This window comes from Condylura cristata, unplaced genomic scaffold (assembly GCF_000260355.1).
Source record: "Condylura cristata isolate star-nosed mole 26May11 unplaced genomic scaffold, ConCri1.0 scaffold00005, whole genome shotgun sequence".
Lineage (NCBI taxonomy): Eukaryota > Metazoa > Chordata > Mammalia > Eulipotyphla > Talpidae > Condylura > Condylura cristata.
Genome location: NW_004567106.1, coordinates 65,330,601 through 65,356,229, shown reverse-complemented (window position 1 = coordinate 65,356,229; position 25,629 = coordinate 65,330,601). Strand labels below are relative to the sequence as shown.

Genomic DNA, 25,629 nt, shown 5'->3' with positions numbered 1-25,629 from the left:
CAGAGTGGGGAGCAGAACAGGAGGATCGACGAAGTACACTGCTGAGGGGAGCAGCGGGCGGGTCAGGAGAGGTCTGCGCACCATGTGGTCACCTCCGGGGCAGGCAGGAATCGAACTCATGCGGAAGCGGCTTTAGCTTCTCAGTGCTGTGCTTTAACGCGCTGCGCCACCGGGGAGGGCCGCTTGCTCCATTTTCAAATGCGCTCGTGTCACTTCTCTTGTGGGCACGCTACTGGGGCCTGTGCGTTTTCCTCATTGTTGGGCTCACGTGTTTAGCTTTCATTTCCTTTCTGTGGTTAAGGTTTGGTGGCAGTGGCCAGCTCCACCCGTCACACCTGGCTGTGTGCAAGGCCGCTGCCGGCATCATGTGCAGCTGCACCAATGCAGTTCTATTGAGTAACTGAATGAATTTATTTACAGAGAGGCCCAGGGATGTGGGGGGGGGTGAGAGCCCCCCAGCCCAAGAAGGGCAGATCTGGGCGTGTGCCTGAGCATCAGTTTCCCTCTAAGGTGGTGACGGCTTTGTCTGGCCTCAGAGTTCCAGGAGCTGCGCTGTGGCCTCTTCACTCTCCTGCCTCTGCTTCTCTTTCAGTGTCACTAAGTCAAACGGGCCGAGGAGTCCCAGGCTGACTTTGCTTTCCACAGAACGGCATGTTGGGTTGTCCTGCCCTTCCCAGCACCAAGACTCCTCTGCTGTTCCCTGGCACCTTGCTGTGGGGTGCATGACCAGAGCTGGCGTCGGGGGCGGGGCCGGCCGGGCGTGACTCCCGACGTGGCCTGTTTCTGAGGCCGCCTCCCGGGCTGCGTCTTCTCACCAGCAGCCCCGGAATCCTGTCTCTGTGTCGGGCGTCACAGAGGCTGTCCACGAGGACGCAGCTCCTCTTCCTGGCTTGGTGAAGGGCCTTGTAAGAAGAGCACAAGGGCAGTCTCGCTGCCCTACCGAAGAAAACGTTCAGCTTTTTGTTGTAAAAGAAAAAATAATATGACCCCGAGCTGGTCACTGCCTGCCTGTTTGTCTCGGGAAGGTGGGTGACAGCAGCTGTGCCTGCCTGGCGCAGGGGAAGGTGAGCACCCCGGGCCCAGCCTGCCTTGCTGGCCCTCACCCCACCCCCGGCGGGCTCCCCAAGCACTGGCCTGCACCAGGCTGCCCGCTCCTGCTGGCTGGCCAGCATGGCAGATGGACGATGGCGCCCAGATGGCGGCATGGCCGCGTGGCCGTGGCGGTGGGAAGGGACCGTGCATGCAGCAGGAATGCCCAGGTGGTGAAGCGTTTCCCGAGTTGTTTGGGCTCCAGCCTTGAAGACGCCATCCTGGGGGACCTGCCAGGGCCGCCCTGTGCCAGGGGAATTACGACGACTGAGGGAGACCACAGCTGTCAGCAGGCAGCTGGGCAAGAGCAGCTGCACCGCCAGACTGTCCCCAACCCCAGTCAGCAGACAGAGGGGGCCGGGGGTCCCCTTGGGTGCAAGCGACGCTGTCCCGTGTGCATCTGGCCGGGTCTCCGGGCACCCAGGGGTCTCCCACGTGTAGTCAGTGCTCTGCAGCTGCGCTGCTGTGGCTGTAACTGCCACGGCTGACATAGTGCAAGTCCGTCTGTGCGAGGAGAATGTCACACTGACCTTCACCCTTCTGAGGCGGGCGGAGCAACGCCGGTAGTTTTTTGTTTTTTCTCTCCCTTCCTGGTGGCCTGGGATCACTGCTTATTTGCACAGCCCCCCTTTTTTTTTTTTTTTTTTTTTTTTAAACCAAATTATATTCTGGAGACTCATATAAAACTGTCTGGGGTAAGGTCCGGTAAAAGATGCTCATGACCAAGTAATTTGTTGAAAGCACTTGACATGTGTGAGCCTGACTCAGGAAGGTAAGTGAGGCAGGATTCCCTGCTTTCTTCTGAGGGGTGAGGGTTGTTGTGGCTATTTCTCAGTTTTCAGGCGAACTCTTCGGGGGATGCTCCCATGGCAGTGTTCCCCAGACTCGCCAAGGCTGAGTGATAACCACAGCCTTTGGGTTACCCCTTGGAGGTGGGACCCCACTTATTTCCACTGCAAGGTCGAGGAAAAAGTCAGAGATATTTCATCACCATCCAGAGCTTCATAAGGTTTCTGAATCTTTGTGTGATTCTTTATACTAAATGTTGACTGAGCTCTGGCGATTGTGCATGTGCGCGTGTGCATGGCTGAGAGTCTAACCCTCTGAGACTAGTTGTCCTCTCTTCTTCAATGACATATCTTAGATTGGGGTGAATGTTTGTGTGGAGCTCTTCTATTACTTAATAGAGTAATTTGCATCTGATCTCACATAGGGTTTGCGTATCACTCAGGCAAACACCCAGGTGTATACAAAGTCCACCCCTTTCCCAGTGTTCTTTAGTACTGGGGACCCAAACCGTAGATTTTAACCAATGTTCTTGCTGCTGAGAAGCCCCAGTCTTGTCTGGAGCTTTACCAGTCGCCCAGGACTACTTCTGACCCTCAAGTGGGCATTGACTCCGCCTTTTGCAGGGGGATCTTTTTGTCGTTGTTTCTGTTGCTTATCCGAGGCTAACTTGGATCGTAGAAAGCAATGCCTTCAAACACAAGGACAGGTAGTGGGTTAAGATGATGTGCCTATAGACACAATGGAATACTACTAGGCCATAAAAAATGAACTCATGCCACTTGGACAGCATGGATGGAACTTGGAGGAGATGATGGGAAGCAAAATAAGACAGAAGCAATAGAAAATACTGGATGATTTTACTCATATGCGGAACAGAGAAATGAAAGAAAACTAAAACAAATCGTAGGAATCTGACTGTAGAGTTGAGGGAGCAGGGGACGGTGGGGTGCAAAGCAGGGGTTGCACAAGGCTCTGTGTGTGTGAGTCACACACGGTCCTTGATTTTACAAAGGATGATGGGGCTTTGGTGGTAGGTGTGGGTCAGTAACTTACAGGTGCAGAGGTGTGAACCTGAACCCCTGAATCATATACAGTCTCGAAGCCAGTATCACTGCTGTACAAAACTTGATACAGAAAACAAAACCATGACTCGACTTAAAAAACAAAAACAAGGAGTTAGAAAGCTGTGTGGCTTTGAGTTTAGACTCTGAAATATTCTGGTGTGTGACATTGATCATGGTCTTCACCTCTTCCAGCCTAGTTTCCCTTTTGTGACATTGACAGTAGCTGGTTCTTAGGTTGTTACTATGGTGTTACTTCCGTAAAGTAACATGAGGGTGGCTGTTAGCAGCCCGGTTTGTCACAAGCATGCCATAAAAACCAGATATGCAGTCCTTCCTGAGTGAAGAGGATCCTAATGGCCTGTCAGAAACTGGCCCCCTGAAGGCAACCCCAGGGCAGTAACTTTGCAGGGTTTCCAGTCATCTGCTCCCTCCGCCGAGCTGAATAGAAGAGGGGATGGGTTTTGTGAGGTGACAAGCTGACAGTCGCTTCACTCTGCCCCCTTTCCGTCCTCTTCCTCCTTCACCGCAGGCACCCCTTTCTATCTAATAGTACGGCTCCTTCCCTGCCCATTTCCTCCGCTAGGGCATAACTCTCTCCAGCCCTGGGACTGCAAAATCCTGTGTTTTCCTGGATCCTGGGTATAGCGGACGGCGACTACTGTGTAGTAACCAGTCATTTTGTCTCAGAATGAATGAGTGAGGTCAATAATGTGGTTGTTCACACACGTGCACACATACACCTGTCCCCAGGTCAACCCTGCCATTATACATGGGGTTGGGGGCATCGAGAGGTCTCTCATCTGTAAGCTCTTCACAGCTTCTTCTGTGAGTCTCCGGAGAAGATGCACTTCCTACGGAAGGCCATCAGAAGAGCCTTGTACGGATCACTTTCTTCTCATTAAAAATATATCTTAAAATTCATGAGCTCCTCAGCCAATTTTAAAATACTGAAAATAATGAGGGTGGTGAGGTTCACATTTTAATTGAGTAAGCCACGGAGATAACAGGGCTAGGCCTTTTTTTCCCTCTTAAAATGAATCCCGAGCTGGCCTGCCTGCTTTTCCCAACCCTAACCTGAGAGCACAAGGCTTCATTCGTTATAACCAGACATTAACTTTGCTTTCAATTAACGTAACCTCTGTACCATTGTTTCCTATAAAGTGCATTTCCCAGTGGACCCGCCTGCTGTTTTTAGGTACAGGAGGTTTCCCGGGGTCTGCCTGGCTCTCTTTGGGTCCAGCCCACAGAGTCCCCTTGGCTTTGTGCTCTAAGGTCTCGGTTTTCTTTCTGTTTGAATAAAAAAATACAAACTACACTGGCTGTTGGGGAAATAGAAAACTTCTGTGTCCAAATGATGCCGCGGTGTTTCCCTTCTCCCCGATGTCTCTGGGGACGCTGTGGACAGCCCGTGGTGAGTGGTGTGGCTCTAGGTGAACCCAGGGACAATGGCTGAGGCCGTAGGACGGGAGCACCAGCCTGCCATGCCGTGCGCTGCTGGAAGGCGGAGGCTGAGGGTGAGGCCTGTGTGTCGATGTGGCGTCCTGGTGTGGCGGGGAGGGGTCTGCTGCGCAGAGTGTCACTGCATCTGTGACATCTTCTCTGCTTCTTTCTTTCACGCCAGTCCAGCCCAGGCTCTGATGGACCAGTGTGTGAAATATTGCTGTGGACTTGCATTTCTTTTTGTTTTGTTTATTTAAAAATCAAAAAAATATACGTATCTATTTTTTTTTCATCATTCTTCATTTTGTACGTTTTTTCATCTTGGTTGTAATCCCCGTGGACTTCCCACCACCACTTCACCCATGTGCCATCACCACAGTACTGTGAGCTCTTCCTGCCCCAGTTTTGATCCTGTTCCCCTCCCCATGCTGTAGAATGTCGCTGACATCTCTGGTTTATACTTGTTCATTGATTTTCGTTTTTACTGTATTACAATTACTTTTTTATCCCCCTGATTCCTACGCTTCTGCTATGAGTGAAACCATCCAGTATGTTTCCTTTTTTTCTGGCTTATTTCACAAGATTGATCCCTTCCAGCTCCATCCATGTTGCTGCAAAAGGCATGTGTTTATTTTATTTTTTGGTTGCTGAGTAATATTCCATTCTGTATATGTACCACATCTTTTTAATCCAGTCATCCAATTTTGGGCATTTGGGCTGCTTCCATGTCTTTTCTATTGTAAATAAAGCAGCAATAAACATGGGGGTGCAGGTGTCTTTTTGAATCAGTGTTTGTGTCTTTGGGGAGATACCTAGGAGTGGGATTGCTGGGTCGTAGGAAGCTCCATGTTAAGCAGTTTGAGGAACCTCCAAACAGTTTTCCATAGTGGTTGGACCAGTTTGCATTCCCACCAGCAGTGCAGGAGAGTTCCTTTTTTCCACATCTTTGCCAACATTTGTTGTTGCTAGTTGTTTTAATATGTGCCATTCTCACTGTTGTGAGATGGTATCTCACAACATTTTTTTCACATGCCTGTTGACTGCTTTTCCTCTTTGGAGAAGTGTCTCTGTAGCTCTTCTGCCCATTTTTTGATGGGGTTGTTCACTTTATTTTTGTTGGTTCATCAGCTCTTTGTATATCTTTGTAATTAATCCTTTATCTTTAGTAATGTGTGCAAAAAATTTTCTCCCAATCAGGGAGGTGTCTCTTTGTTTTGTGTAGTGTCTTTTTTGCTGTACAGAAGCTCTTTAATTCGATGTAATCTCATCCGTTTATCCTTTCTTTCCTTTGCTTTGGGTGATAAATCTTTAAAGAGGTCACTGAGATGTATATCAAGTAGTGTTTCTCCAATATTTTCTTCTATATATTTTATGGCTTTGGGTCTTACATCTGGTTCTTTTTTTTTTTTTTTTTAAAGATTTATTTATCTATGCATACAGAACTGGGAAGCTAGAGCACTACATCACACCAGAGGTCCAGAGGTGGTGAGAGGATTCACCAGGGACAGAGTGGGGAGCAGAATAGGCGAATGGTCAAAGTACACTGCTGAGGGGAGCAGTGGGCAGGTCAGGAGAGGTCTGCCACGCCATGTGATCACCTTTGGGGCAGGCCGGGATCGAACTCATGCGGAACTGGTTTTTAGCTTCTTAGTGCTGTGCTTTAATCCGCTATGCCACCAGGGAGGGCCCCACATCTGGTTCTTTAATCCGTTTTGAATTTTTGTGCGTGTGTGTGGTGTGAGGTAGTGATATAGCTTTCTCTTTTTTTGCATGTAGCAGCCCTGTTTTCCCAGCACCATTTGAACAACTTTTTTTTTTTTTTGTTCCATTGCATATGCTTTGCTCCTTTGTCAAAGATTAGCTGTCCATAATGCTGTGGGTCTATATCTGGGCTTTGTGTTCAAATCCACTGGTCTGTATGTCTATTCTTATTCCAGGATTTGCATTTCTTTTCCTTTAGAAAGGGAAGAGCTACTAATATTTTAACCTTCAAGCACCCCCATGTGACCTGGCCGTCTCCTCCCAGTTTACTCTACTTCTTTCCTTTCCTCATCCCCCAGCACCTTCTGAAGTCTCTCCCACGTTCCTGTCAGCTGTCAAAGTGCTCTCATGTGGGGTCACAAGACCCCCATCGTCCTGTAACTGAGCTGGTTATCCTGGGCCTCTGGGGACTCACCCCGTGTCACCATTCCTCCTGCCGCCCCTGTGACACGGCTCCTCTGGCTTCTGTACACACCGGTGAGCCCACCCTTCATGCTGGCCAGGGTCACATGTTAACAGCTCCACCCTGACCATGAGTCCTGGTGCCCAGCAGCTCATGCACATGGTCACCACTCCCCATCGGCTATGGGCCCCAGGGGGCCCCTAAAATCCAGCCTGGCTTTTGGGAGTGTCTGTACCTCCATGTATTGAGGTGGGCTCTCCTGCCCGCTGGAGCACCCCAACTTCTCCAATGCGTGCATCTTCGATGGGGCTTTCCACTGGGTCCATTTACTGACTCAGCTCCCGCGAGCCTGCCCCCCTCTAAATGGCCACTCTGCTGCCTGAGCAGTCCACTCAGCAAGGCTTTGGCCTCCTCCTGTTCATGAGCTTTCCTTACCAGCCCTTCTTATCTCCTCAGGTGGCTCCCCACTTCTCCCCACTTCCTCTTAATTTCCCACACAGCCCTCAGGCCGCCCCTCAGGTTGTTGGTGGCTGATGTCCTGAGTGGGCTCTAGCGCTGTCCGTGGTGACGGCCGGCTCCCGCCACGTGGACATGCTGCCCCGGGAGGTCCGCCTCTGGGCTTCCGCAGAAGGGCTGCCCTGTGCAGGCTGCGCTGAGACCCCTTCCAAGCCCTCATGTCCCTGCTCCTTTTTCTTTCAAATAAAATCCTCACTTAGTGTCCACGTTGGGGTCTGTCTTAGTTCTCACCTACTTTGTCCAGAGGCCACAGGGTCCAGTTACACAGGCCCTTGCCAGGTGAGGGACAGCTGACTGCACTGGCGTTGGGCTGCGCTGACCTGCAGGGGGTCTCCCTGCAGCTGAGGGGGCCCTCCAGACATGTGGTGTGTTTGCTCCGAGGTCCATGGTCATAAAGCCCCCGTGTCACCAAGAGCCTCGGGGTGTAGTGAGGAGCCCTGTGGGGATGCGTGGACCTCCAGCTGCCCCTCCTGCCGGTTCCACAGGACGAGGGCCCACGCAACTGGCCAGGGGGCTGCGCTTCAGCCTGGGAATCGCAAGAGCAGACCACCCTGTCACGTCATCCTGCATTTTCCCTAACACCCATTGACAGATTGCACCCCAGGCTCCCCAGAGACATGCCAAGTGTGCTTGTCATTTCTTCTAATTAGGTCTTAAATAAATGAAAGAAGCCTTGTCTTCATCTGCCTTGACTCCTTCAGCAGCAGCGCGCCTGTTCGTGATGCTCACGGAGGCATCTCCGCTGCCCCGGGCTCCTGGCTGCGGGCTCGGGCCGCTCCCTACACTTTGCTCAGAGTTTCTTTCGCCCCAGCCTTGGAGAGGAGCGAAGGAGGCCTGGCCTCTGCCTGCCCCCCAGCATCCTCAGCCCTGCCCGTGGGCCCAGCCTGAGCTTTGGGAACAAAGCAGGTTAAGACTCTTCTTGCTTCACCTGGAATTCACTGTTGCCTGGATTCCAGCCTCCCCTCAGCATGAAACTCCTGAAAGGCAAGAGGGCAAGAATGCCTGGGGATGAGACCTCCCTTCCGCCATCCGGTCTGCTCTGCTCTCTCTGGGCCTTTCCCAGGGGGCTCCGGTTCCTGGGCCCCTCCCCGGGCCTGTCAGCAGGTGGGGGCGTGGAGGTCCTGGCAGTGGGTCTGTGGGCCCAGGCCTGCCAGTCAGGAGTATGTCAGCCAGTGGCTGGCCTGGCCGGGGCTCTCCAGAGACGGGACATCCAGGTGGGGAGTCAGGCAGGCTCTGGGGGCCCCATAGTAAGGCCTCACTTAACTTTCCCAGAGTTCTTGGAAACCTGAAGTGGAACCACCACATGTGTAGAAGGCGGGTCTCAGACCTGTCGCCCTTTCCTTCAGTGTGGGCAGGGCTGTGTGTTCTCATTCACCTGCCAGCACGGGGACTTTTCAAGGATCTGCTCTAAGTGTTGCCCTGTGTTCTGGCCTCTGGTGGCTGAACTGGGGCAGGTGTGTGTGCGTGTATGTGTGTAGGGGGTGACTGTAGGCCACAGCAGGGCAGCTGTGGCTGGCTGGCAGGATGCCCATTTCAGGGGTAAATACAGTTGGTGCCTTGTTGGGAAGGGTCCAGCCAGCCCTGCTGGTGCTTCCTGGTGTCAGACTTCAGGCATAACTTAGGCCTCAAGGAAGTCCCATCAGGCCCTTTCCCTAGTCACAGAACTGAGACTGGGCGTCCCTCCTCCCTCCCTCCCCACCCCTTCTCTCCTTTCCTCTCAAACCTTTTTAGCTACCACCTGATACATATTCCTTGCTGTTTAGCAAAAATCACCTCTCTCTCAAAGGAAGGAAATGCAGCTTTCTTGGTTGTGCCTTTGATTCGGACTGATGACCAGAGGAGGGTGTGGGGGTGTTTGGTGTTAGACTGGCCAACAGGGACCCGTGTCGCCTTCCCCTTGCTCCCGTGGAACCCTTTTTTTCCCCCCCCCCCCCCCCCCGGCTGTCCCCAGCCCCAGCTCCTGCCTCTGGGCTGTGCCAGGTCCTATTCTGTGCTGCTGGAGCTGGAGTTCGGTGAGGAGCTGTTGTGTGCACAGGTCTGTTGTCCCCGAGGCCTGGGAGAGGCCGGGGCCCAGGCAGAACGTTCCAGCTTCCCTTATCATCGTCTACAAGATCCACTATGCCCACTTCCATGAGCTGAGCATAATGTGGTGTATTCAGTAGATGCCGATCATGTTTCTATCAGCTCAGAGTCAGCTACGGTAGGATACAATCTCCACTGTGGCCTGCCTTGTCTTAGTGTACACACGGGGTGGGGGTGGGGGGCTCTGGACACACCTGAATGCAAATCAGCGCATTTTCAGTGGAGACGCCACCCCAAAGCCAGGAGCCCTTACTCCAAGCGCGAGATTACTTTTCTTGCTATTTAAAGCAGCCAGCCTAATTGTCCTTTAAACTTAGTGATGAGAAGGGATTATGAGATCTTTAAAATTTTAATTTTTAAGCACGTCTGGGGCCCAGGTCGTATTTATTTTTAAATTACGATTTTGTGCTAGGTTCTCCCACAGCTGTGTCCTGACGTGAGGAATCGGAACTAAGCCTCTACGTTATATTTGATGCTTTTGCTTCATGGTCGCCTTTCATAGTGCGGGAAGACTGACCTAGAGTTTTCTGGACAGTCTTTGCAATGTCTAGGCTCCTGGATTTTACCTTTATATTTAGTTTTAAGTCTTGAAAATAAAAATTGTGACATAATCAAGTGCAACTGCTGTATATGCTTTAAGCTATTTCTATCCAGAAAGAAGCTTATGATCCCACTAGAAATAACTATCTAATTGAAACCTGCTTGTAAACCAAGAAGTGAGCAGCTAGCACTCCTGATTCAAAGACGCAGTTTCTTCAGTCGAGAAACTAAAACCCAAATATTTTACTACTATGTAAAAGACCTGAGGCCTTCCCTCAATTTAGTCACTCAGTGCTGCAGATGGTTATGAACCTTAATTAGCTGATTTCTCAAATTGTAAACTGTCTAAAGCTGGCATCTCAGAGAGTGCGAGCAGCAGACACAGACAGGAAAGGACGCCTAATCTGGCAACAAGGCAGGAGACAGAAAGCGGACTGTTCTCTGTGGGACACAGCGCCCCACTGGAGCGTTTATGGAAGACAGTTTCCGACCGTGGCTTACATGAGCTGCACTGCAGCCCGACTGCCCGACTCTGCGTTGCCTTCATCGTGTGGCTTTGGACACGTCACTTCCCGCGACCTGGGACACATCGTTAATGTGCAGTGAGAATACCGTCTATTTCTTAGGGTGCAGCGATTGTCTGGTCCATGGGGTGTGAGAGTCTCATTAGCTGCTGCTGCTGCTTATTAAGTGCAAAAGTTAGGTTTGTCTTTTTGCTTTCCTGAAGATTTGGGCAGAAATCCAAGCAGCTTAGTATGGATTTGCGTGCCCCTTGAGACGTAGACTCTGGCAGTGGGGAAAGAACCTACCTTGTTTTGAACACGGACCTAAATGTGGATGTTGGCTCTACCCCTTAACTACTGGAGTAAAAATAAGAAAAAAAGAAAAAGGAGGAAAATGCTGCCTACACTGTTAGAAATTTAGAACTAACAGATTAAAGAGGTTGGTTCAGATTATGTGTACAGCTACGGTAATATTTGTATTTTACAGAGACAACCCAGGTCATCCATCCATAATGATGGGAGCACAGAACTGCTTGGTCGAAGGACCGTTGATGAAGTCATTGTATTATTGTTTGTATTTGATGGCGCTTTAAATTTGCTGAGTAAACGAAACAATGACAGGTGCTTTAGTTGTGTACACCCTCATTATTACGAAGAAACTCTTCAGAGCAAACCATTAACAGTTCTTCCTGTGTTTTGAATTGGATGTTGTAGAAATCGGCTCTCCGGAGGAAGTGTGCCGTGTGTAAAATTGTAGTCCACACCGCCTGCATCGAGCAGCTAGAAAAGGTGAGCCGGCGCACCTGCTGAACGGGTGGCCACGTGACAAGCCCATTTCTGAAACTGCCCTTTTCAGAAACTGAAGGCCACTGTTCTTACCAGAGTGACCATGGAAAGACAGTACTCAAGCTTCAGTCATGCTGTTGTTTGCCCAAGTATCAGTTGCTATCACTTTATCTGGAATCCTGGGAGAAAGAAGGAGAAGGTTCCATGGAGAAGCTTCCTATGTGCTAATTTCCCCCATATTTTCTTTGCTCAAACATGGCTATTCACTATAGAATTTTCCACAAGAAAATTAAAGAAAAAAATCCACAAGCTCTTTAAACTGTTGCTTTTATAGCTGCGTCTAATCTTTCTAAGTTTCCTTCTTCCTAAAGTGGTTGTAAAGGAGACAGTGCTGGGCCAGAAGCCAGGTCTCGGAGGCATCCTCCAAGCTCACACAGCCTTCAAGTGGCGGTGATGGAGGAGGTGCTGGAAGTGACATGCCCATTGTCTCTCACCTCCAGCAGAAGTGAATTCTTTAGAGACTACTTATTTGTCATTGGGGGAAGACAGACACTCCACCAAGGAGTGTTCCCTCCCCTTTCTCACCCCAACCCATTTCCACATCACTTCCTGTGCATTCTCTGTGCTCCAGCTGCTGTGTGTACGAACATTCAAACACCGAGGTGCAGCAACACGCTGACAGTCATTGCCAGCTGGTAACAGTTACTAACATTTAATTTTATTGCTATTGCTATTATTACTTAGCTGTTCCAATTTCATTTACCCATCTACTTCATTTCTGTACTCCTTTTGCCATATCAAAGTTGTAAATATATTAGGAGCTCTCTCCCTCTAAAAGCCAGGGAGTGCTGAACCTGTAAATAAAGTCACTTGTGAGTGTCTACATGAGCAGTCATAATAATACTGAAAATCTCTACAATTTATCATTTCCTACTTCTCAAATTTGGAACATAGATGATTTTTAACTGCCTTATAGTTTTCCTCTGACTCTTTATTATCTCAGTTTCTCAAATTTATGGTGTAAGAGATAAATGGTTTAATAATAGTTCAAAAATAGTTTAATTTTATCAATGGAACAGAAGAGCCATGGATTGGAGATAGACAATCATTTAGGATTCAGTAGAAGAGTCACGATGATTCTTCCAAAAGACTAAGGGTAGTGTTAAACTATTTCTTACTCTTTGGGGATCTGGTTTTGTTGTCTCAATATCTGTCACTGTTGATTTTTTTGCAGGTAACTCAATCAAGTTTGACATACTTTCTTTTTTAAATCATAGATTAATTTCAGATGTAAACCAACATTTCGAGAAGGAGGCTCAAGGTCACCAAGAGAAGTGAGTATTCGAGAGCTCTACTTCAAAATGATCTATTATTATTTCCCATCAATTCATTGGAAAATAGATCTTTTCCTGGGCTTAAAAGACAAAGTCCATCTTCCCCAATTTCACATCAGTTTCTTAATATGTCAATAAGTACAATCAGGTAAACCTCCTGTTCTATCTTACCTGTGTGAATGTGTAAGCCCTGTATTCTTGTCATGAAATGCACTGGAGTGCTAAGGTTCTAATAATCAGGCTAGAGCGTATGGGGGAGGAATATAGTTTAAAAAAAAAAAGCATTTTATTATCTTTCTGCTCATTCTAACTCCAGTTTTCGTTTTGAGAGGGGAGAGAAGCTATTTGGGTTCAGCATAGTTACTGAGCATAATTATGAACCCCAGAAACAGCCTACTTTAAAAATCAGCCTTCATGTTATGCAGTGTGGGGCATCTCACCTTGTCCCTCTGAATGTCAGTATTTTCATCCGCTAAGTAAATAACTGAATACCAATACCACTTAGTACTCTGTTAGAATAACATTTAGTACTCAGTCCTTCACCTGGCAGTCTGGCAGTGGACACAAACAGGTAAATAGGGAATGATGATGGTGAGGAATTGCTACAGGCTTAGGAGAGGCACTGGCAGCAAGAGAGCTGCACACGCACATTTATTTGTTTAGCTTTATTTAGGAGACTGAGCACAGTATGGGGAAAATTAGAGAAGATGACACAGTTGGTAGATGTTCTCATCCCTCCTGTGTTATAATGGATGCTCTAGCTCCAGGCCCCAAATTGCACTCCCTGATTGACAAAACAAACACTCACAGTTTACAGGACCCATCGTTCTTTAACCATAGTCTGGCTGGCCCAGCTATTTCTATCTTACGTGGTATACTCCATATGAGAACGTGTGGCGGATGTGGGTTTTGGAGACTATACTTTCTTCATTCCACTTACATTCCTAGTGAGACTGATTTAAATTACATGCATAGATTTACCTCCACTGGAAAGCTCCCTGGCTGGCGTATCCCCAAAACTACCCCTGTATAGTAATGAATAAGAGCAAGAGGGAAGATGTCAGGGAAGCAGCTTCCTGGAAGAGATGTAACCCAACTCAGACACAAAGGAGTTATTTATGTAAGGGAGGGTGGGGGACAGTTAGGAGATGAGTAAGAGCCTTCTGGTGGAGAGAATTTTGCACACAAGCACAAATGTGAGCGAGAACATACTCAAGGAAAACATGAAGTCCAGAGTCACATGAAGGTCATGCTACAGGTTGAGAATTTCATTATCATTGGCCTCTTGGAGAACATCTAAGAGCTATTCTAGCATTCTAGGCAAGAGATAATGATACTCTGAACTAAGGTAACTCTGGGGATGGGGAAAATTTTGTAGGTATGATTTTGAAGAAAACAAAATTGACCGAGTGTAGTAGTTGATTAGATTTCAGACATGAAGTCAGATGATTCCATAATAAAACCAGACATTTCCATGGGAAAACTGATTACATGTTGAAAACTGAGTCATTATGAGGATGGGTTGGAGAGGTGGTAAGTTCAGTCATAGGACTCTAAAGGCTGGGGTGTCTCTACAAATCCCCTTTGGAGCTGTCTGGTAGGGGTCTGAGTTTTGAGCTTCTGACTAGATGTAGGCTGCAGGGGGACATCTGCGAATTTTCAGTGTTTATTATAGTAGTTAAAGCCATGAGGATAGACACGTGCATGGAATAGGAATCAAAATGTCAGAGTACAGAGAGGATCAGGGACATTTTAACAACTTTTTTTTTTTAACAACTTTTAATGGAATAAAATGCTGAAAAGGAAACATGGTTATAATGGAAGGCGCTTAGGAGGAAACAGGGTAAGAAAAGGGGTTGGGAGCGGAAATGTGGAGCGAGGAAACGCACTTATTCCCACCAGCTCTCGTCTCCTGCATCTGTCCATCATGTCTGGGGGAGGGCTGAGGAAGGTCTAGGAAAAGAGGCAGGATTACGGGCCCCCACACACCCATCTGGTGCACTGGCACTGGTTAGGGCAGAGTTCAGTGACAACGCAGGAAGGAGTCACCCCGCAGGACAGTAGGAGGGAGGGCCTGTGCTTCTCAGGGGAAGCTTCTGACTGTCCAGCTGCCGGCTCCACATGTCTGCTTCTAGATCCCCGCGCTCCTCATCTCTTAGTTGGGAACGAAATGTGCTGTTTCTAACGGAAGGCTTTGTGTTGGTGGTTTTCAACTTCAGTTTCACGAAGGCAGATCCTCATATGTGTTTGGACACCTTCCCGCGTCTTTTTAATCAAGGATTTGATGTTTCTTCTTTTCCACATTTTCAACACCACCCTCTCCCCTTTCAGATTATTCGATCAGCACAGATATACTCTAATAGCCCCCATCTGACCACAAACAAAGGAAAATATTCCTCACCACCAGGGGTACTCTCTGATTCTCAGTTTTCACTCATTGCTGAACTTCAGGAAGTGTTATCTAAGTTGTCATTATTCCCGCCCCCCTCCCCCCCATTTTAATCTGTTCTGGTCTGGTTTTTACTAAAAAAAAAAAAATAAAAAAGTCATTGGAATTTTTTTTTTTCAGTGCCAAATCCACTTTTGTGTTCTTTTCTTATTTGGCCTTTCAAATGTAGTGGAATATTCAGTGTTTCATCCTTCTTGAGATGTTCTCTGTCTAGACTTCTGGCATAACTTTTTCCTACGTTTCTTCTTCCTTCACTGAATACTCCTCCCCCCTCTCTTTTCTCACTCCCTTCTCTAGTTCCGCATTTTCCTCCAACCTTGGTATTTGCCTGCTTCCTACCTGCCCAGTCTTATTGGGACAGCTCATCCAGTCTCATGGACTTAAATACCATGTCTGGATGACAGCAACTCACTTCCCAAGTCTTCCTGGAATTCCCGCATGGTGGGGACGTGCTCATACAGAGAGAGGTGAACGGGTCATAACCATCTCAGATACAATATATTAAAAACTATACTTAACGAAAAAGGTAAAAGATAAATAATAAAATAAAACCTAAACTCTTTACTTCCACCATCATAAATTTTTTTCCAATTCTTTTGTGCTACAGAAACTGAGATGGCTGTTGATCAACCTTCTCAATGGAGGAAACTGAGGGGATGTGTCACATCGCTATCTACTCATGTGCTCCCCAAATTTGGTTCATTGGCTAACCTATTTTATTTATTTATTTATTTAGTTTTAAAGTATTTACTTATATATGCATTAGAATTGGGGTACAGGCCAGAGGTGCAGGGGTGATGAGAGGATTCACCAGAGACAGAGTGGGGAGCAGAACGGACTGCCAAAGTACACTGCTGAGGGACAGGTCAGGAGAGGTCTGCTGCGCCATATGGGTCAGCTCCCTGGTCGGGGATCACACTCATGCTGCAGTGGCTGCTGAGAGCTTGATAGTGCTGCACCTTAACCCATTGCACCACTAGGAAGGACCCCCGTTTTATTTATCAAAATGTTTCTAATTACTCATTTATCTCCATTTCTCTTGTTAGTGTTTTAGACTGAGACACCATGATCTCTCACTCTGGACCGTGATAATAGCTTCTCCATGATTCTTAATTTTCCCCTTTCCATTCATCATTATTTAGAATGATCTTTTAAAATGAAAATTACATTGTAACTCCCTGGTACAACAGGTTAAAGCACAGCACTTTGAAACTGTCCACGGCCACTGCGGCATGAGTTCGGCCCGGGCCACGTGGCGCGGCAGACCTCTCCTGTGTCGTCTGCTGCTCCCCTCAGCAGTGTACTTCATCAGTCAGCCTGTTCTGCTCACCACTCTGCCTCTGGTGCCTTCTCTTCCCCCTGCACCTCTGGCCTGTACCCCAGTTTTTGAATGCGTAAATAAATCTTTTAAAAAATGAAAATTACACTATGTTATTTTCCAGCTTAAAACTCTCTAGTGCTTTCCACAGCCCTAGAACAAAACCAAACCCTTTGCTTTCACATTCAACATCCTGCAGTCTAACCCCAGTCTACCTCTCTATAACCATCCAGTTGCCACAAAGACTTTCTTTCCGTTCTTGAGTCACACATCACATTATTACCCTCTTCAGATATTTATGCAGATTATCGTTCTATGGACATCTCTTTGCATGACTGGCTGTCTCTTAAGTTAGGCCTGAGCACAGAATGTCACCCCCCAGGGGTCTTCCTTGATGTCAGTGGCAGGTTATTCTTTAGCAGAGCGCCTTATTTTGCTCCCTTAGAGCTCTTGTGTATTGTAATTTTTTGAATGTATCACTCATTTCTCTCTGCGGTCTCCCTCCTGTGGAGTGAGCTCTGAGAGGACACTGATCACTTTGTCCCAGACACATGGTTCCAGGGCACAGAGGCTAGAGCCACAGAATGTTGGCTGACTTAATGCATTTATAAAGGGCCATTTCTCCACAGAGTTCGAGAACTCTAGATCTAAGAGTATAATTTGAAGATGATGCTTATGACAGGCCTATGAGCCATCTGAGAATATTAATTAAGATATCTTAGGCTGTTTATCCTTAATGCAAATGAAAGAGCAGGTTCTTTAAAATTAGTTTGATCCGTGCTCAAGTGACACTTCTGCTGCTTTTCCACTTGATGATGATTGTCCCCAGAGCAGGGATCGAGAGCAGAGATTGTTCATCTCTGACCCTCTTGCTTTGTAGAGTGACTATACGTGGAAATTGAAAAATTTAAATGTAAGTTTGTAAGTTGACTCTTTCTGGACCTCCTTTTTTCTTAGACATTAACTGTATGGAGTAGGATATTTTTTTCAAAGATCATTTTGAACATCTTATGACTATGAGCTGCGTTAGTTCTTTGAAAATAATTGAGTAATGTGTTATGTATTTCTGGGAACATAAACCCTGAGATATATATCTCTGCGATTTTGACACCCATCACTAATAGCACTGTCTTTATCTGGTACTTGAAATACTATATGGAAAATTCAGTGATGATTGATGAAGAATGTAAATATGTTATCGTGTGAGAAGCCTTGCTTTGCTATCTCAATAGCAATGTGTCGACACCCATATTTATAGTGTGAGTAACTTTAGTTAAGTAATTTAGCAGATATGACTGATAATTCAAAAGGAAAAAAGGGAAAAATCAAAGTGCCTGGGAAATAAGGAGTACAAAATAGCAAATTCTATAGCAATGGATTTTTCCCCAATTGATGACATGACAACTACATGATTTCATTGTTAGTAAAATTAAGTTGAGAATGTCATCCACATATTTATTGGATGTTTACTTTGTACAATGTAGGAAGTTTATTTTAGACCTAAGAAGACCCTTGAGTAGGAGGACAATTGACGTCTCAAATCATAGACCTGTGGATGGGAGATGATTACTCAGTTCTTCTGTGATGATTACTCAGTTTCTTTTTTGTTTAAATTGCTTTAGCTGCCTGTGTTTTAATTTCCTAGTAAGGACGATATTATAAATATTTAACAACTTAAGAGTTATATGTGTTAATATTTAAATAAACAATTTTAGAAATGTTCTGTTTCAGTCCCTAAATAAACAAAATTTCATGGTATCATACATCTGCTTACCAAACATTTTAGGTTGCAGCACAAATGATTCATTAAGTCAGTTCCTAAATACTTGTTGATTTGTGGAAATTGTTGGTTTAATCTTTTGACTAAAGCTGTCACTAGCTAAATAATCCCACGAGTCAACCAGGATTTCACAAAGCTAATCGCATCAAACTTCTTCAGCGTCTCCCTCCTAAAACTGATAGTCACTAGGTGATTTACTATTTCAACAAGTAGAAGATTTCTTCTACCATCACTAATGCTGTTCATTCTCACCTAGTTTCTGCTAAACTAATGGCGATTCTATGAAATATTTCTATCCCTTATAGTACGGCTGATGTTTTCCTATATTTGGTGTTTCTACTCCTGACTGCTCGTTGGAGTCAGACATTGGAGGGTTTTGCACCTGAGGCAGTGACTCCGCTGAATTTGGATGCGTGTTCCATGCCTTTGTTTCCTTATTGTAAAATGAGGATGATCATAATGATTCAGTACAGTCCCCTGATGATGTGCCCGTGAGATAGCGCCCCTGAGACAGTTGCACACTCTCTCTAGCTCGCCTCCTTAAACAGGCAGTGATGCAGCTGGAAGGCCAGAAAGGTCGGTCTCTTCTGTGAAGTAGAAGTGGACCTTTGAGGGCCGTTGCTCCCAGGAGCGTGTTTGCAATGAGCTGACAGTATAGCCCCGACAGCCAGGCCGGCCCTAGGCTTGCTGCAGCCGTCCTGGAAGCCCCCGCCAGCACAGGCCCCTCGGTTGCCTGTACTGAGTTTTAAACTTGCAGATGAACCCCAGTAACCGTCATTGCCCGGTTTTCTAAGTTTGCAGGTGAAACCAATGGCATTGCCCAGGCAACAGGATTTGTTTTTAAAAGAGAGCTCATTGGAGCAACATCCTGGAGCTCTCTTGTGCCAGCAACCAATATTGTAGTTGCTTAACAACATGAGGTAGAAATGGCCTCTGATGTTGAGAAGGTGGCGTGTGTGTACATGGGTGGGGGGCTGTGGAAGTCAGGGAGGAGCCGGGGGGGGGCGGTGTTTAGGGCACCAAACTGCAGCTTCTCAAGTGATGTAGTGATGGTTCCCTTTTTTAACAATGCCTAGATTTTTACTACCAACAGAACAGCACTTATACTCATAGAAACTAAGAGAATTATTACATGTAAAGCAATTTAAGAAGTATCTGGCATGCAGTTAGGACGCACCAAATGCTGGCTATTATTATTAGCTTCTTTCTGAGAACAACACAAGAACTGTGTCCTTGTTTAGTCAAATGCCACCATGGGAAAAGCGAGACAAAAATTAGACTCATTAGTGCAACCAACACACAGTGTATCTTATATTTAAGGCCATTATTCCCCCAGGATCTTTGTTGAGTTTTAAATTGATTTGACAGATTGAAGGGAAATAAAGGTGGCGTTTTAAAATTTATAATGCTGATGCTCGTTAGAGGTATTTTTGTCATGTGGAATTTCATGCCCTGATATGATACTTCCCCCTTGACAACAACCTATTCTATGTACTTAGCACAGTGCCTGGCAGGGAGTAGGCATTAGTAAGAGTTTGTTGAATGATTGAATAGATGCTAATAGCCCTTTTGAAGGCGAAGTGTGGTTTATGGCCTGATGACAGATTTGTTAAGCTCAGGTTAAGTGTACTTTCTCAGAAAAGGCCAAGAGAAAACAGAAGTTGGCGAGTACTCTCCAGGCGGCAGTCTAAGAGGAGTGAGCCCACTGACGGGTGGGGGCACCACATCAGGCCTCAGAGATGCCCGCCCCCTTGGGATGTGTTCTGGCAGCGGGGGCCATGGTGTCACCTCTGCTGCCCCAGCCATGGCTGTCTGCTCGGGAGGGGAAGGTTTTTCCGTGTTCCCTGGAGCTCAAGACAAGAATCATTCTTGAAAGTTTATTTTTTTCAATTAAAGATTTATTTATGCATACAGGACCTGTGGTCTAGGCCAGAGGTGCTGGGCGGGGCTTGAGGGAGGATTCGCCAGAGACAGAGTGGGGAGCGGAAGGGGCAGATGCACTGAAACACACTGCTGAGGGGAGCGGTGGGGAGACAGGAGAGGTCTGCTGCACCCCCTGCTGCTCCTTGGCCCGGGATTGAACTCGGTGCTGCAGTGGCTGGCGATTGTTTGGTAATGCCGAGACTGTAACCCCTGCACCACCAGGGAGGCCCTTAAAAGTTTGGATACAACACTATGGCACCAACTTCACCCATAGGCCCTCATCGTCTCACTCAGCTTTTCTCTTCCCTTGGCTACTCTAGTGAAAAATTCTCTCCTGAGTCTGGAGCTCTGATGCTCGGGCGAAGATGCGCCTACACACCGGCGTGCCTAGAGCATGATGGATGCATTCGTTAAAAACTGTCTCTGCCAACTTCTGCTCTGTGTTTCTCTGTGGGTACTTCCGTGCCCTGCCGCCAGCCCTGTTCTCTGGCATGCCCCGACCCACAGCTGCACGCTCTCTACTAGACGAAAGCAGAGCGTCGTTGGGGTGGCCGTTGGCCATGAGGACGACAGAGAGGGGGGATGCGACCACTGATATCTACAGATATGGGAGATCCCCGGGGACGGAGGGCTGGATTCATTGATCCACGTGGACTCCTGTTAACTGTCAAACACCCATGTGGACGCGTGTTTGTTTTTATGCGCTTAGGCTTGGAATCTAAATTCTCAAAAGAAACTAATGTTGCAGATTTAAATATATTCACTTACTTTATTTCCCCACAGAACTTTGTGCGTCATCACTGGGTGCACAGGCGTCGCCAGGAGGGGAAGTGTAAGCAGTGTGGTAAGGTAAGGGGCCGCCCCACGGCCACGCGGCAGGGCCGCGGCCTTGGCGAGGGCCTGAGGTCGCTGAGTCCCGTCGCCCGAATCCAGCGCTCAGTGCATCCTTGCTCTCCCTCGCAGGAGGCCTATGTCACTGGGTCCCTTTCCCTGAGAGGTGTCTATCAAGTTCCTAAAGCACGTGCAAGAGGCGGGGGTCTAAATACAAAGAATCAGCATTTTATGAGAAATGGGTGCAATTTGATGGTAAATTTCATTCTTGCTAATTAAAAAAAACCCAACACTTCCTTCTGGAGAGGACTGTTGGTCTCATTCTTCTCCAATCAGCAACAGAACTCAACGGGCTGTTGAACAACACACACTAGTTGACATGTTGTTGTGATAGAGCAGAACTGTGTAGGAGAAAAACATGTAAACAAGAACAGTGATGCTCCCCCAGATCCCATCCAGTTTCTGGGAAGACATGCCCACCCCCCATGTGGTTCTTTGTGCTCTCTGTTTCTCGTATGGCTGGTTACGGGGCCCCCACGTGTAGGGGTCTCATTCTGTCAAGCTCCAGAGATTCGCATGTAATCAACCTCAACAGACTTGGGTTGTGGCTTTTTCCTAGTGCTGAAGATCTACGTTAGGGAGGAAGGGACCCTCTGGAGAAGTGAAATAGGTGACGCACACTATAAAGATCTTTAAAAGTACTATCAATAGTAAGATGACGGGCATCAGCAATACGAAGTTTCAATTTGAAAGAAGACAAAATAATTTGGGAGAATATAGTCTATCGATGAATTTCCCATTTCCTTGTTTACTCATGAGACTCCTCTGGTCAAGCTCTGGGATGAGCTGACCAGTAGGACATTGTGGACAGCAGAGGGATTCGAGGAAATGTTGCTGCTTGAGGCAGGGTTGTTAAGAGTGAATAAGACTTGGGAAAAGTGACATTCATTTTGCCCAGTACCTGGAAAGACAGAATCGTGGTTGCCACTGGTTACCAAGCTCTTCCCTGGGAGGCCACACATCCAGCCATTATGTGTAGAACCATCTCCTCCAGTGACACTCGGTTCCTTTCTGACCTGTAAAGAGGACAGATGAAATAGATTGAAAGGGGGAGGAGGTAAAAAGATAAGGAATCTGGGAGCAGAAAGCTGTGTCTCAGCTGTTCTCACATGCTGAGAATTAGGAGGCTCAGCGTCTCCTCTCACATGACCTTTTTTTAAAAAAGATTTTATTTACTGGCCCTCCCTGGTGGCGCAGCGGGTTAAAGCACTGCACTGAGAAACTGAAGCCACTTCCTCATGAGTTCGATCCCCGCCTGCCCCGGAGGTGACCACATGGCGTGGCAGACCTCTCCTGACCCGCCCGCTGCTCCCCTCAGCAGTGTACTTCGTTGATCTGCCTGTTCTGCTCCCCACTCTGTCTCTAGTGAATCCTCTCACCCTCCGCATCTCTGGCCTGTACCCCAGTTCTGTATGAATAAATAAATAAATCTTTAAAAAAAAAAAGATTTTATTTACTTATGCATTTAGAACTGGGGTACAGGCCAGAGGCTTCATCAGAGACAGAGTGGGGGGCAGAACAGGCAGATCGACCAGTACACTGCTGAGGAGAGCAGTGGGCGGGTCAGGAGAGGTCTGCTGTGCCATGTGAATCACCTCTGGGCCAGGCGGGGATCGAACTCATGTGGAAGCGGCTTTAGCTTCTTAGTGCTGTGCTTTAACCCGCTGCGCCACCAGGGAGGGCCCCATCTCTACTTTTTAAGTAAAAAAATAAAGTAATTTTGAACTGGTTTTCCCGCAAGCCTCTCCTTCAGTGAGAGAGTTTGGTTGAGTGTGGGGCACCTAATGGATATAAGAGAAGGGAAGTCACAATTCCATTGCTTGATTGTTTTGCCATTTGCTGACTACTGCATGGTTGTGACCATTACCTAGTTTACATCGTTCCCCTTCCCAGTCTTGTATCCTCTGAGAGTCAAGATCTGGGCAGAAAAGAGATGGCAGACTCTCAAATGACATAATTCAGGGAGTGTTTAGTAGAATATTTTGAATGTTTGACCAGAGAGTAAAGAAACCCCAAGGGACCCTGGGAAACTCCGAGGCTGGTCTCAGCAGGAAGCCACGGTCAAGCCCAGTTTAAAGAGGTGGGAGATAGAGAGGACCCTTCACGGCCACAAGGATTAGCAGTCCAAGATCTAGGGCGGCAACTACCCTGATTTGACTCACCTTCACTTTCTAGTAGCCAAACCCAGTGGAAACCAGAATTACTAGTACAGTAGTCAACGTGTGTTTTCAGATGTAATAAACTTGAGCAAATGAAACAGCACGTAGCATAAGCTAAATGGGAAAATGTCAAAAGCACTCTTTATTGCAGTGAATATAGTTAAACACTAAATGGATGGCGCAGTATTTAAAGTGTACATATGTAAAGGAAGTACACGCAGTCCTTTTTTGTATTGCCAAAATGATAAGATGATTAAAAACCGTATTCCATGGGGGTACGGTCGAGCCATGATTTGAATGGTGAAAAGGATTGCAGCATCACAATATAATGGAAAACACCTGAAGGGTGAAATCCCGCACCTCTGAGACACAAGGAACAATGTTAACCATTGTTAGTGCCGACAGCAACGACAGAAACCACACTACACAGGTGTAAAATCAGTGGAAACTACTGACAGGGGCCTGGGCGGAAGCTCCCTCCCAGTTTAAAGCACCGTCCTCTAAAATGAAAGCATGGATGTGCCTGAGGGGTGAAGAGCCAGCTTTCAAGAGCCCGTTAGGTCTAGGGACATGGTGAGGTTCACAGGTGAGGCCCCACTTCTGGGCTGGTGGTGCCCCCTGCGGGGTGCTGCTGTCTAGCGCACCCGCATGCCGATTGTGGCCATCCTGGGTCGACTTTCGGGAAGCAGAACCCCATTTTTGGCTGGACTCTGGGGCCATGTTGACCCCTCGAGGAACCTGTCTCAGATCTCCTGTTTGAGATGGTTCCTGGGGCCCGGCATTTCTGGAGTGACGAGAGCCAGGAGGCTGGAGAGGGAGCTGCAGGGAGTCTGAGTGGCTCATGCTTGTGTCTCCCCAGCTCTCTGGTTCCTGATCCCAGCTGGCCCCATTTACATCTAAAAATGGATTGCAGCTGGGCGCACCCCCCCTTATGACTGAGGGACCTGACTGCGTCCATCTCATGGTCACCTGGGGATCAGTGGTCAGGGTTTATCCATCAGAGCAGAGTAACATGCCAGGAGCAGTTTTTCTTTTCTTTTTTTTTTTTTTAAAGATGTATTTATTTGTGCATACAGAACTGGGGTACAGGCCAGAGATGCGGAGGGTGAGAGGATTCACCAGAGACAGAGTGGGGAGCAGAACAGGCAGTCCGACGAAGTACACTGCTGAGGGCAGCAGCGGGCGGGTCAGGAGAGGTCTGCCACGCCATGTGGTCACCTCCGGGGTGGGCGGGAATCGAACTCATGAAGAAGTGGCTTTAGCTGTGCCTAAGTGCTGTGCCTTAACCCGCTGTGCCACCGGGGAGGGCCTCTTTTTCTTTTTTTAAAGATGTACAGTTCTCTCTCACAGATGGAGCAGCTTGTCTCAAGATCTTAGACTCTGTGCTGTGACTCTCGTGTTGGGGCTAATCCAGATGCCCGACGGGGCATCTCCTCTCCTCCTTTCCAAGTGGCCCGGAGTCTGCAGGGTTGTGTGCCCCCGTGATTGGGCCCGTTTTAGCCAGACCTGCTGCAAGGCCGTCTCCTGCACTGGCCTAAACTGGAAACACTTACTGTCATCCAGCAAATGGATCGGAGCTGGTAAGCCACTTAAGTGTGGCATTTGGCCGCCAGCACCCAAAGGGGCCCACAGAGTGTTCTGCTTCATCTTTGGTGATCACAGTTGAGCAATGCGGCAACACAGCCTTCAGATTGGAGCAGACATGCTAGTCCTAGATGCTTCACTGACGCGTGAGGCCTCTGATGCCTCACAGGGCTTGTCTTCCCCATTGTGTCTCTCCAGGATCTCCTAGGTACTTGCCCCTTCTTGCCAACCACTTTAATCCAATGGCCTTAACACCGTGGTTAAGAGGAATTCTAGAATGTTCAAATGGTTCAACTCCCTTTGCATTACATTTGGAGAAGATTCAGCGGAGTTAAAAACCCTGGCACAACGCCGTAAAGTATACTGTTAACCCTGCCAAGTGCATGCAAACAATTTTTAATTCTCCATTAAGAGAGGGATGAAAAAGAAATCATTTGCCAAATAAATGCCCATATGTCATATACTCACAGCCAAAAGATCCCAAGTTTGGCACCAGTAGCTGCAATTATAGTGGACTGGGTTAATTTGTGGTAGTCCATATCATCCTTCAGCATAATGTCTGGTTTTGCAGGAGTCTAGACTGCTGAATTAAATTGGGATATTTTGGAGCACACCACCACTGCTTCTTTTAGTCTTAAAGAAGGTATACAAAGAGATAAACATTAAAAAACAAACAAAATACCATTATTACAACTTTCAAAATTAATCATTTCATATGCTCTCATACATATTAGTTCTGGAAGATGGAATTGTTTTTGATGGAAGGATTTGGCTCCCATGTGGCTGGGAGGATGTCACGAAGCTTTTACTTGGGTTTCCTCACGATGCTAGTCCCTCGCACAACAGACCAAGAAGCAAATATTGGAGTTTTGTGAAATACCAAATAGGATGACTCCAGTTGCACAATTTGAGAAAAGCAAAATGAACCCTGAAGTCTTTGTGGAACCGGTAGCCTCACTATGGATCAGTCCTGGCCCAGGACTCCATTAAAAAAAAATTGAAGTAGCTTTGCATTATGACAGTCTATAGGTTTCAGGTGTGAGTTGTTGTAACTCAACATCTGTCTACTATATGAATACATTATGTTTGCCACAGAAACCAGGGCTCCATTGTTCAAGCTGGAGCTCACCCTGCTCACCTCTAACAGGGGATCATGGTGTGGCTTCATACCCAGGCCCTTGGATATTTGTCAGCTTGAACCCTTGCCCAAAGATCTTT

General features: G+C 47.3%; 1 protein-coding gene across 5 annotated transcripts in view; it reads left to right on the top strand.

The window, feature by feature from the left end:
- DGKI (diacylglycerol kinase, iota) overlaps positions 1 to 25,629 on the top strand; it is a 276,637-nt gene that overhangs the window by 64,354 nt on the left and 186,654 nt on the right. For all 5 annotated transcript variants that reach the window (XM_012720852.1, XM_012720854.1, XM_012720853.1 and 2 more), the window contains exons 4-6: positions 10,902 to 10,976; positions 12,251 to 12,307; positions 20,561 to 20,626. In XM_012720852.1, the coding sequence (XP_012576306.1) occupies positions 10,902 to 10,976; positions 12,251 to 12,307; positions 20,561 to 20,626 (198 nt within the window). The remainder of the gene's footprint in view (positions 1 to 10,901; positions 10,977 to 12,250; positions 12,308 to 20,560; positions 20,627 to 25,629) is intronic.